Consider the following 13,092-nt stretch of genomic DNA (forward strand, 5'->3'; position numbering starts at 1 on the left):
GTGAAGGAAAAAACCAAGTAATCAGGCACCATTAATAACTGGGTAGCAAAAGGCTTCTTGGGTTCGAGGGCCAGGGGGCTATGTAGTTTAAAAGTGGTCTCCCCACCGAGAGAGGAACGAGTGCCTACCCCCGGTTGAAACCAAACGGCGCCAGAAGCAAAAGGAGACCAGGGCTCAGAACACTCACAGATACTGAAAAGCTTCAGAAAGTGTGATTTTACAAATTCTACTGTACGTGAAAACCTTGTGGACAAAGTCACCACTTTGATCTTTTCTTCTCAGATACAGTGAACACCGGCCAAACTGTTTTAATTTCCGAATTTATTAAAATGATTAACCTCAATACTGCAAGTGCATGTACAAAATATTTGTAAAAAATGTTTTTAATGAAACATTAAAGAACTTACCTCAAATGCTGAAAAAGTCCTTTTTTCATTCTTTCAGTACAAGGAATACATTGTATCTCAAAAGTATTACAACTCAGCAAAACAATTTAAAACAGTAATTTGAAAAATGATTGAAAATTGAATACTTTACATATATTTCTATGATCATTTCCTAATTCTTACAATGCCAAAATCTTTACCAATCATTGCATAAGCTCTAGCTAAAAGTTTTATTGAATGCAACCTCTTCCAAGTGGTCATCAGTGTGTGGATTTCGCCATTCCACACAGTGAAGTTCTACAGCAGAGCTAGACCAGCTCCGAGGCCCCTAACTGTAAAAACGGAAATTAGGTTTCCCTGGAAGGCGCCGGCAGTGGCTGCCGAGCGCTTGTGCACACCAACTCCCGAGGCAGTGACCACCACCTAACGTCACTGCTCGGACCCACGGGAAGGTCAGCCCCCAAAGACGAGGCCTCAATAAAGTTAAACATCATAAATAAATTACTAAAATTAAGCTTAAAAATGGAGAAAAGTGGGAAATGCGGTATTTTGTTACTTTTTCCTTAAGACTGAAATTCCTGAAATGGCTGTTGTTGGTATTCCAAGAAAACAGTTCAAGATTTAGTCTCTGAACCTCTTTGAAAGACTCCAAACTATGGTGGGAACAAAAGATGACCCCCTGCTCTCCGGTACCTCCCAGACACAGGGTCTAAGCGTGACCTTCTCAGTGGCCTGAGTCTCCCACTGCCACCCAGAGACACCGGGAGGACTGGGTGAGGTTGTAGACTGCTCCGAGTGCTTTGGGACAGACCTCGCAGGGCTGCCCTACCTCAAGAGGTGAAGAATTCTAGACGGAGCGAGCAAAGGGGGTGTGAGTGGGCGAGGAGGTCAGCCACCTGCCCCCACATTAATACCTGAGGATGAAACTGCACCGTAACAAACAGGGACGAGACGACAGAAGACTACAGAAGTAATTCCTTGAAGAACAGAAGGAGAAAAATATTCTAAATTTAAAGAACTTTTATGAATGTTACTGATTTCTACTTGGAACCTACTAGCAATAGTTTTAAGGAACTTAATTTAAATAATGTCCCCAGGAACCAAGAAACTGGTAGGAATCAACAAGTAGTAACAGTAAGCATTGAGGTTTTCTCCACTGGACTTCTCATTACCTGCAGATTCCTTTTAGTATTTAAAGATATGGGCTACTTTTCTAGACACTACACGAATCCCCTAAATTGATTTCACTTAGGAACACTGTATATTTGAAAGTACATGTACACATTTCCCAGAAATAAAGAGACCCACTGGTGTCAAACACCTGATACAGATTTATATTCCCAAATTCTTTGTCCAATGATTTGTAAAATAATCCAGAGAAATGGAAGGTTGGTATTGAACATAAAGTAGTAATCAAAATTTTGCTCATTAAGTTACTTAAAATTAATTTCTCTTCTCAAAGTGCTTCAAAAACAAATTAAATGACTCCTCTTTTTGTTTAACTGATAATATAGTCAAAAAAATCTTTGATATTTTCATACATAAACTAACATAAGCCAAGAACTCCCACTGATGCAGTGCTTAAAACTATATATTTATAATTTCCTATTTTATTGGCATGAATATTTCTAAACTTAAAAACCTTCCTGGTAAGTTCTTTTAATTTCTTATGACAAAAATTTCTCACAACACACAAATATTTACAACATATACACTGTTTTCAGTTCTTTACACTGAATTTCAAAGACAAACATTTTTTTATAGGTTACCACAGAACAAAAGCTGTGACTCATGTTTTTATTTCATAAACTATTATAAGTTAAAGTGAATAGAGTTTTTTAATATTCCTTGTAGCATTTTACAAGTGCAACAGAAAACTTGACCCAAATTAAGATAGCTGTAGTTCGATAAATGTTGCTTGTTGTCATCACATTTGTTCACAGCAAATTTTTTGAAAAAATAAGCACCAATCATTCTTGCAAAGAACAATTTTATCTAAAAGGATTGAAAAGTGTTAAATACAAGGTCTTTAATTTACATGACAAGCAATAAATACGCTGTATCGAAACTCATCCTGCACACTGCTACCCTCGTACATATAACGTACTGAATGAAAAGTTAGCTGTCACGCATGTAATTGTACTTTTTTTTTTTTTTTTTTAAAGAAACCAATTTCACTCCCACCCGACCGATGGTCTGCTATTTAACCTTAACCAAGGTCACAAACAGTACACCTGGGCCAGCAAACTGTGAAACTGACAAAACTCCAAGGGGGAAACATCTAGCAAATAAATCAATAAGCCAAAGAACATTGCTGGTGATATTAGCATATACTAGAAAACCTTAATATGCTGCTACTATGATTTGTTTTAAATTATTTTTTAGTCATATATTAAAGAGCCAGTTGATGCTCTTAAAGTTAAAAAAAAGAAAACTGTGTAGCCACATTATTGTTTTCAACGTCCTGTGTGGAAAGTTGCTATCACTGTACAATTTTGCTTGAGCCTTTATTTTACAACAGGGCTTTACCTCTAACTCAGAATTGCACATAAGAAGGCTATTTAAAAAGTACAATAAAAATTTGCACAAATCAGACTTTTAAGAAGAGTCAGTACGCTGTACACTTTCTACAGTATTATGGTGATAAGTGAAAAGACAACAGAAGCGCTGCTCCTAAAATGTTTTCAGTTGAGGAGTAATTGACTGGAATTGTTTATTTCTTTAAAGTAGTTATCCCGGGTCAAATTAAGACCAAGAGCTTACTATGCGTTAAGCCTCAAAGACTGATCTTCTCTTCTCCTGGAAGAAATGTCAATATCTATAGAGTCTTTCCCGACTATGAGCCTCAGTCGCTTAGCTGGAGGAAGAGGGATGAAGTCATCTTCAAAGTCATCATCATAATCCTCCTCCTCTTCATCTCCCTCTGAAGAGGAGGGATCATCGGTACTTTCCTCCTCATACTGACTGTAGTCATCGACTTCCATGCGGGACTCCAGGAGAGAAAGAGGATCACTACAGCACACCCCATTTTCGTGAAGCCCCTCTGTATACGACCCCCTACTTTCCTCGTCCCGTTTTAGCTGGATTTTTAGTTTTGTAGAACTACTGCCTGATCCTGAGTTAAATCCATTATTAAGCTTTGCTACATAGAGATTATTATCATTTTCATGGTCTTTACTTAACTTGATGCTTATTTTTGAAGAATTCATTCCATCATTCTCTTGGTCATTTGTCTTGCTGCTGCTGTCATGACGCCTACGAAGAGTCAATTTGGGAATCCCAGAGTTATTTTCTAGGATTAACTGTGCATCATACCTAGTGATCCGCCTCTTCTTTTTACTTTTTGCAGTTCGGAAGCTGTCTTTTGTTTTGAAGCTGTCTGATGCGACCACAGAGCCACTAACAGGAGAAGGGGGCCAGTCCGTGTAGCTCCCGGGCACGCCCTCCAGGCTGCTGTGCTCGCCCTGGTCAGGGTGGGACCCCAGCCCCTCTCGCCCCACGCCAGCTCTGCCAGGGGAATCGCGCACCGCAGCGGACTCCTCTGCTTCTGCCAACTGTCTCACCAGTTTCCCTTGCCGTGACTTCTTTTTTGACGTGCTGCTGTCACTCTTAGGACACTTGGCCTCCCCCTCCTGTGCAGCTTCATGAGCCAGTTCTTCTTCCTGCACCGCAGGGGCTGGTTGCTCGCCACTGTCTGGGCAAGGTTCCGTCAAGCTGCTTTTGTAGCCATCCAACGTATTTGGTTCAAGCTTGATGTCGGAGGTCTCCTTCAAATTCACCCTCGTCCTCACGGACCGCCTGGTTGTGTAGGCGCAGGGGGCGCCCTCCAGGTGCGCAGGGGCGCCTCGCCCGGAGTTCTGCTTGTGCCCTCTCGCGGCGTGTCTAGTTAAGCACCCACTGGCCACCGCGGCCGGGACTGGTCCCTCTGGCTCCTTATCTTTTTTAATGGGCAAATTTTTGTACAGAACTACTTTAGGCTCTTTAAGTACTAAGTTTCCCATTTCGAGTTTTCCCGAAGCACTCTTCTGCTCCAGCCGTTTGCAATGATTTCTTAATTTTATCTTTGAAAGTAAAGGCTTTGCAGGTTTTTTCAGTTTCTTTGGTACCCTGGAATTATTCATAGGAGTTAGCTTAGATGAGGTAGAGTTGGAAGAAGCTGGAATTCTTGACATGGACTGCCTTGTTAATGCTCTGCTCTTGCTGTTCTTCTTCATACCAACTGAAGATTTTCGGTTAGAAGCTGCAAAGTTTAAAAAAAAAAAAAAAAAGGATGAAAAACAGTCTTGGTAACACGGTAATGTTCAACAAAACAATGCCAACACCCAGACGATTAGCTATGAAATGTTTAGATTATACAAAAAACGTGGTAGACAGACCCCAGTTGCATTTCTGCCAGCACACAAGCACTTCCTACAGTTTTCCTTTATATTCTCTAATTTCTGCCTCTAATTTAAGAAGCATCTATGCACTTTCCAGGTAAGTAATTTTAGGGTTAAAGAGCTCTTAGCACAGCGACCTGGATTTCACTCTAAGTGTCCTTAATCTATCACGACACTGGTCCAAACTGAATATTTCTTTTCCTGATTTAGTCTTTTACCACATAAAATATTTGAAGTAAAGCTAAGTAAAAATATTTTTCTTTCATAAATTCTTCTTAAAATCATCATTTAAAATGTTTCTAAAATCCATTATTCATTAACTAAAGTATATTACTTGACTAGTAATCCAGAACAGCAACAGATGACTAAAGGGCTCTGAGACAAATTCTACCATGATGTTTTCAAATAAGAAAAAGAGATCCTAAGAACCATATATTGTTACTCCCACTAGACATTTATCCCAAAATACCGCACCGTCTAAGCTGTTCCCTTCAATGCTGTGAGGACCAGCAGAGACTTTGAAGGCTGTGGAACTTACTTGGCCCCATCCCTCCGTTGACTGCCCGCTGCCGACAATCAAACCGAAAGAGGGAAGAAGCGCACTGCTAGAGTTACACTCCCGGGACAAGGGGGGCCCAACTTCCTTACTCTGGACAAGGATACAAAAAGGCTGTGACAATCCTACTGGGGATGACAACCTGAGAACATGACAGTTGAACGGCTTCTCAAAAGGCTTATATGTGACTCAAGTGTAAGGTGGCCCCGTGGTGAGCCTCTGACCTTGCCACTGACTTTCCTTTCCGCCATCTTTGTTTCTCTCTACGTTTACATTTTGGATTTATATTCATAGTGTTTTACGTGAGTCAATTTCTCGATTAATTAGTCTGCTCCCCATCCCCCACTTGAAAAGCTCTTCCCATCAAAATACCCCTTTAAATCATTCACTAGGGAAGTTGAGATGACCAAACGAATCGTCACCACCTCTCACCAGCAAACAGAGGGAATAAAAACCAGTGAACGTGGGTAAGCCCAGCACACTGCCCGACAAGACTGTTGCTTACTACACGCCTGAGGGTCGCCAGGGTGACTGCTGTTCCTTCTGCATGGCTGAGCAAGTTAGGTCACCATTCGTTAGTTTTTACTGAGAGAGAGGACCAAGAATGCATAACGGCATTCCCAAAATATCAAAGCGCCGAGAACAGAAGTCTCTGCGCTCAGGAAGACTGGCTCACGAATGGCTTTGGGATCTCCAAACCAGCAGAATTCCCAGGAATGAGATCCACTGATTGAACCAAGAACACGCTTATCTGTGTGGGCTGCTACCAGGGAGGCAACTTTTTTTTAGAATAGTAGTAGCAGTAAAGTTTGGGTGCCACTCAATTTGAGAACAACCGACGTATTATGAACTGAATTATACAAAACTTACCAGAAATAATTTTTTAAATATAAGGATATTTAGGGACTGCTTTTGCTAAAGGATTTCTTTGTGCTTACAAGGCTTCCTACAAGGTGAGAGTAGATGTGCTTATGATGTAAACACACCAGTGCTGGTGCTTGCCTTTCTCAAATGTGGCTATGGTGAGACTTTGCTGTCTATGGCTCTTCAAGGACCATTCTATGACCAAGGTCAGCGGTTCTCATTTCATACCTGCAACCACCCCTCCACAATCATCACTTATACCGTGTATCCTTGACTGCAATCCCCCTGCAATTTGGATCCAACCCGTCCTCCTAAACAGCGCCTTTGCCAGTCTGCCTCACAGTCTCCTTGTCATGAAATCCAGCGGACCCTTTCAGCCCATACCGTTTTTTTCCTTCTCTGCAGAATGTGACGCTGCTAACCATTATTCTTCCTGAAACCCCTCTCTCCTTGGCTGCTCGCGAGAGCACACTCTCCTGGCCTTCCCTCCGTGTCCCAGGCACTCTTCCTCCATCTGCCCGGTGGACCGCACTCCTCAGGTCTCTGCTATCCTAGGCCCCTTGAAAACTCTACTCAGCCTCCAGGCGATAAGCAGCCACTCCTCCACGGCTATCACCATCGATATGCTGGCAGTTCCCAAACCACGGTCTCTAGCCTGATTCTCGCCTTAATTACAGATCCGCATCACCGAAGGTCCACTGGGACCTTGATTGCCCGCTAAGATTGTCTCATGAGCCCCTCACAAGTCAACATGCCCAAAGGGAACTCACCACCAAGCCTAAGTTCTCCACCTTGGTCAATGACACCACCACCCAGCCAGTTGCCCAAGCAGACACTGGGAGGTCATCCTTGACGCCTGCTTTCGCTAACTCTCACCAACCAGCCACCATTCCTGTGGAGTCCACTCCTGCAGTGTCGCTGGAACCCCCTCCTTCTCTCCATTCCTGATGCCACCATTTCCTGCCTTGACTCTGGCACTAGCTCCCGCCTTTCCTTGCCTCCCTACTGCTTCCCCGACATTCCATCCCCCACCACGCAGCCCAGATGATTCTCCTAGTACGCCACGTCACTTCTGGGCTTTAAACCTGCCAATAACCTAATACCTAAGAATAAAGTCCAAAATTTGAAATTATGCTCACATCCCTCCTTCCCACCTTCTACTCCAGCCTTGGTGAACTTTAGTGATGCAAATCCTACACTCGTGCCCACACCTTCATTTGTGACGTTCCCTCTGCTTTGAGCACGTTTCACTTGGCCAACTTCTCCTCCCCTTTTAAGACTCAGCTCAGCAAACACTTCTCTCAGGAAGCCTTTCATGACTCTACACATGACAGGTTACCCTTCCTATGACTCTTCATGGCACCTGAGAGTCTCCTCACTCGGGCACTGACTTTTAATCATTGGATGAATCTCACTTATGGTGATTTTGAATCTGGGCTCTCCCCCTTCCACCCCTCCTTCTGAGAGGTTCACTGTTAGCTGACTGCAGTGAACCACTGACAAAGCACTTCAGTGTGTGTTTTAAAGAGCACAAGAGACACTGAATTTGATGCTACGTATTATTTCAATAGAGAGACTTCACTTACATATTTATGTATTTAACAATGTATTCTCATTTTGTTTGAGAAGCATTATCTCAACAAAAGCCCAGCTAAAAGGCGTGCTCAAGTCAAAGGGCAGAAAAGGCACAGCCCGGCTGGGTAAGAGAAATGTGAGCAACGTGACTAAGCACCCAGGGCTCTTCACTGCGCCACGAAGGCGCTGCTACGCTATCGCGGGGGGGTGGGGGTGAGTGCCAGCAACAGTAGGCTGAGGGAGAGATGGTGGTCACAATGGCAAACTAAGAAAAGTCTATCAAGAGACAGAGGATCTTGACACATGGAGGGAAGGCACGGCCACGGCTCCCCTGGCTTTGGCACTAACACACCACGTGTGGCCCTCTTCCCTCATGGCTGGGACAAATCCCAAATGCATAAACCTAGACAGTAATTTCAGGTGAAGATACACATTCTTAGCGATTAGTATATACTAGGTACAGTGCCAAATGGCCAAATTAGTATGATCTCAATCATAATAAGCATTCTTTGAAGTAAGAGCTATTACACTAAGTGAAAACCAAGTTCAGGTGGGCTAGCGGGCCTAAGAGCGTCCATCCGGTCAGCGGCAGAGATGGGACTTGCACTGAGGTCTGTGGCTCCAGATCTCAAGCTTCTCACCACACCGTCACACGGCCTCTAGGGACGCCACAGAGCCATTACGGGGCCCGTCCCAACTCCTGCGAAGGGACCCATCGCGGTCCCCTCAGGGTGTCCTCAAAATCACAAGGCAGCTCTGTGTGGGCATCGAGAATGACAGCCAGACACAGGAGCAGCAAAACGACATCAAAGCTTCCAGAACGCTCGGGCTGCACCCATGCTCCGCACTGGACAAGCCCCAGAAACGCACATGGTGGAGCCACGGGAACACGAGGGCCACACACAGCTTGGCATGTTCCGAACATGAGGTTCCAAAAAACCCTCAATAGGATTTTAAAGACTTCAGTTCAAGGAGTTTGTCAGGCACAAGAAGCAGGCTCCACCGCATGCAACCAACACAGGAATGAATGGCTGGAAAAGGGTGTTGGAAAGGATTCTGAAGCAGCCTGCAGGCTCAGCAGAAAAGTGTTCAGACCAACCAGTGATGTCTGTGGCGGGCGAGACAGTGACAGGTGGTGGCCCAGCCCACTGTCTCCAGGACAGGCGCTCCTTGGTCCAGCTGAGTGAACCTATTCCACAGGTGGCAGTCCTCTGGGACTTGCACCAACTCGTGGCATTTTCAGTGACTCACGTCCAGGACGCAGCACTATGGGGGTGGCCTAGCCACTGAGGCACAAGAGGCCTAAAAAACCCGACTCTTCCAGTAATGGCATTATGATTCAGGTCTGTGGACTGAATCTGTGAAAATGGATTGCTTGTCTCCTCTCTGGATGCTAAAGCAAACAGTCAAGTTGTGGTTCTTGAGACACCTTCCAAAAAAGGACCTGCATGGAAGGAAGAAATAATTTTTTCTTCCAACTAGGCAGAAACGTTTCTTTAAAAAGAACAAACACGCTGTTCAAAGAAAGAAGTTCCTCTCTAGCTGTCAGCTGCTAAATTCTAACCAAACTGCAGGATAAGATGGGTACCCGGAACCTATACACAAGGTGTATGCCCACGCCCCTTGGGAGAAAGGCTTGGGAACCTCTGGCCTTGCATCCACTGCAGTCTCAAAAAGTCTTTTCTTTCAAACAGGTAGAAGGGTTTGGTCAAGACACAAACACCAAAAGAAATACAGCCTAAAAGAACACATGTAAGAGCCCGAGAAAACACTGCTATGAACATACTTAGTGCACAATGTTCTCAGAGACCACTGGAGTAAACCTCGAGCTCCTTCAGAGCCCTGAGCCACGTCTAGCAACTGTCACATGACCCTCAAAGCTACTTATGCCAACCCTTGAATTACTCAAGACAATCATTCTGCAGAAAAGTAATCTGAATAAAATAAGCACCCTAATATAAGCAGTCACGGTAAAGTGCTATATTTCTACTCTGTAATGCTGAGACTACAGCTCAAAGGGATCACCTGTTCCCTCTAGCCTTTAGGAAGTGGCATGTACAGCCTGCTCTGCACAGTTACCGTGTACTCGTCCCATCCTGGAGCTCAGGCATAAACTCCCCAAGGGAGGGGCCCAAGTCTCATACACTTTTCTATCTCTTTTTAACAACTAGCAGGCTTTGAACATGTATTTGGTTTATTAATAAATATCCCATAGATGGTCACATAATAGAACACTCAACACCTTCCAAAAATTTTTCCTGTTTTGATTTTTTAAACTAAGTGGTGTACTGAGTTCAGTATCTACATATCAGTATATGGTTAACGCATAAGAACACAAAACACCCGCACGAATGTCACAGAGCCATGTGGACAGTGTCGTGGCCATCTCCACATGTGGCTGGCAGCACACTCCTAAGTGTTTTTATGTAGACATTTATAAAATGGGATTCACAAGTCGCCAGTTTCACCAAGGAACCAGACTCAGAAAACAAAATGTTGATTATGCTGCGTTTATTATTAAATCCAACAATCAACAGTGAATGACGAACTAACTGCTCTTCTTTGTTGACTTTGGACGTTAAGGACTGGAATAGGAATGCAGTATCGCTTTTCCACGGCAGAGGTTACCCCTGGCCTCTGACTCCCAGCAGTAGGTAGAGTCAGGATTCACGGCAGTGACATTCACAATCACGGGAGACACCTTCCCTTTTCTTTGGGATTTTCTGTAGTGGAGAGGAGTACCCAGAGTTGGGCTGAAAACATCTGAAGACAGGGAGAAGAGCCTAAAATAATCAAACCTCAGACGGTACTTACTGCTAAGAAGTATGTATGGACATTTATAGTGCCAAAACAGGCATACTTTGGGGACTATCAAGTTAAAACTTTTAACTTTATTCCTATCAGAGACAAGTCAGACTAAGGAGCCTACTGCTTTAGCGGCAACTAGAGAAAACTGGTGTTACCCAGATGAAAAACAGTAGCAATCAGGATGGTTCCAGGACTTCAAGGCTCCACAAACGTGTTGTGTTTTCTTGTGCGCACTTAGGATTTCTTCTCTTTCTTTTCTCTTTATTCTTCATTCTCTTTTTCCAGTTTCCATCAGGTCTTGCCCCCCCACACAACTGGTATCTTAAAGCTTGTTTCTTTCTCCTTTTCATCTCTCTTGCTACTTTCGGTCAAGTGGCTATTACAACACGTCATAGTATAATGACATTCAAACTGCTCCTCTATCACAATTCTGAGTCTGGTAACTGGTGGTTTGGTGAATTGGGTCAGTTCATTTTGAAAATGGCAAGCAAGCAGTAAAAGGGTGGAAGCCTTGAGGCCAGAAGCTATGAATTCCCCAAGTCCATCATTCATCCTAACAGCATGGCCAGGCGCAGAACACGTATGTGCCTGTGTGACGCCACCCCGTCCTCTGTCTTTTTGCGGACCTAACAATATCATTACAGAGAAACTAACACCTTGAAAAGCTTTCTGTCAAACATATGATGACCCTGGAACACACGATGGAGAATTTAATATCCAGTTACCCAGTATTCAAGAAAAGCAGACAATTCAGTACCATATTAAATCTGGAGGCATGATACAGACTGCTTTTGTGCTCGAATCACTTCTAGAACCTTGCAGTGCTGGTGAAGTGCATGAATCCCAGAGTTTCTCTCAATGTTTAAAAGATCAAAACTATTAGAGCATGCTTTAGAAAGCAAACTATGTGAAAATACTTAAAAAAAAAAAAAAAGATATGCTTATCAAATCTCCCTTACTTACTTGCATTGTTTTTTTCCTGAGTGGTATCTGCATCAGTGTTAGAGCTGACAGATTGACTGTCTGAATTTTTGCTGCTGTCACCTAACTTTTTAAGCCTATTTAAACGTTTATCTGTTTCTCTGAGTCCATATTTGCTATTGATAACAGGAGCAGGCGCAGGCAGTCCCACTCTGGATTTAAAAGCACCAGTTCCCCGTCTGAAAGAGAAACAGCACAGGTTACACAAACAGCATTCTCACTGACGTAAGCCTGGTTGCTGAGCGCGCTTGGCCACATCAGATCAGCAGATGTGATGAACTGACGAGGCCCTAATCGCCACTGGAAAGCCACTAAGCCTAGGACTCTCAAAATACATACATATATAAAATTAATGCAAAAAAGCCCCAGACTTAAAACAATTTGTTATGACTACTGTCAATCAATTGTTAATTGCCCATGAGAAGCTATTGGTTGGACCCTGTAGAATTTCAAGTGTAGGTAAAAATAAATAAATAAAATTTCAATTTCAAAACCGACTGGTACAATAATTAGGTCTAAACTGTAACTGAAATAACCCACCTGTTAATTATACCCCAGCTTTGTTCTGCATAATTTAACACTACGTTACTGAATATTGAGAATTACGGAATTAAAAGAGGAACCAGCGAATTTCCATAAATTAAGTCATTACTTAGAAGCTAATGTTAGATACAAACAAATACTAACTGAAATTCTGTATAAGAAGGCTAGGCTATCTTAGTGAAAATTTCACTTCTGGAATAATGAAAACTGTTAAATTCCTCCTTTAAAGTTACTGAATGAACATAATTAACAAAATCTTACTAAATAAAGGACATTAAAAGACTTGCTTTTACCACTGGCTAAGAATGATTTGTAACCTGCTTTAATTATATTATATTTATATAAATTCTAATGAAGTGGGTGCTTAATAAGAAGTCCTCCTAAACTTCCTTAATGAACCTAGCTTTGCAAATCTTTGCTTTATTCAGTGTTATAAAGGTAAATTTCTACTAGCTCTGCTCAAAAGAATAAATAAAATATAAATTAATGAGGTTAAAAAAATTAAGCACTACATATTGCATTTAAAAAATGATAAATCTCTTTGGCCAAAACTGCCTTCACTGACTTGCCTTTCACTGGCCTTAGCTTGTTAAAGAAAAGCCATATAATAACAGCTTCTGAACTTGAGGCAAAATTGTGAACACTTCCCATTATGAAAGCAATACTGCCCTCCAAAAGATCCCATGTGATTTATTTCTTTCAGGATTTAGATGAGGAGAAAATAACTTTTCTCCTTCAAGGAATCTGAGTATTTCACCTTTTGCTAAGGGAGAACAAAAATTTTATTTTCTCTCTCTCCCTCTTAAACCTCTTAACGCTAGGCAGGAGCACAGACCTAGTCTGAATGCAGAGACTATGTTTGGTGACTAAGGTGAGCATTCTTGCCTTCTTCGCATTCCTAGAATGGATTTGGAATTCTACTTTTATTAATGCTTTTGTAAAAACAACAAACATATTGTGGGACTGCCTCAATTCTGTTTTCAAAAGGTGCATTAGAAAT

The 13,092-nt window shown here is 42.6% G+C and overlaps 1 protein-coding gene across 12 annotated transcripts in view; it reads right to left on the reverse strand.

The window, feature by feature from the left end:
• Positions 1-304: 304 nt before the first annotated feature.
• The window catches only part of KMT5B (lysine methyltransferase 5B), a 52,941-nt gene continuing 40,153 nt past the window's right edge, over positions 305-13,092 (reverse strand). For 9 of the 12 annotated variants that reach the window (XM_082476466.1, XM_082476465.1, XM_082476460.1 and 6 more), the window contains 2 exons: positions 11,532-11,728; positions 305-4,626 (listed from right to left, as the gene is read on the reverse strand). In XM_082476466.1, coding sequence (XP_082332592.1) covers positions 3,149-4,626; positions 11,532-11,728 — 1,675 coding nt within the window. In that variant the 3' untranslated portion in view covers positions 305-3,148. Of the gene's footprint in view, positions 4,627-10,254; positions 10,524-11,531; positions 11,729-13,092 lie in introns of those variants that run through there. The other 3 variants (XM_082476461.1, XM_082476462.1, XM_082476463.1) reach the window with 3 other exon arrangements.

This window comes from Balaenoptera physalus, assembly GCF_965194825.1.
Source record: "Balaenoptera physalus genome assembly, chromosome: 10".
NCBI classification, from domain to species: domain Eukaryota; kingdom Metazoa; phylum Chordata; class Mammalia; order Artiodactyla; family Balaenopteridae; genus Balaenoptera; species Balaenoptera physalus.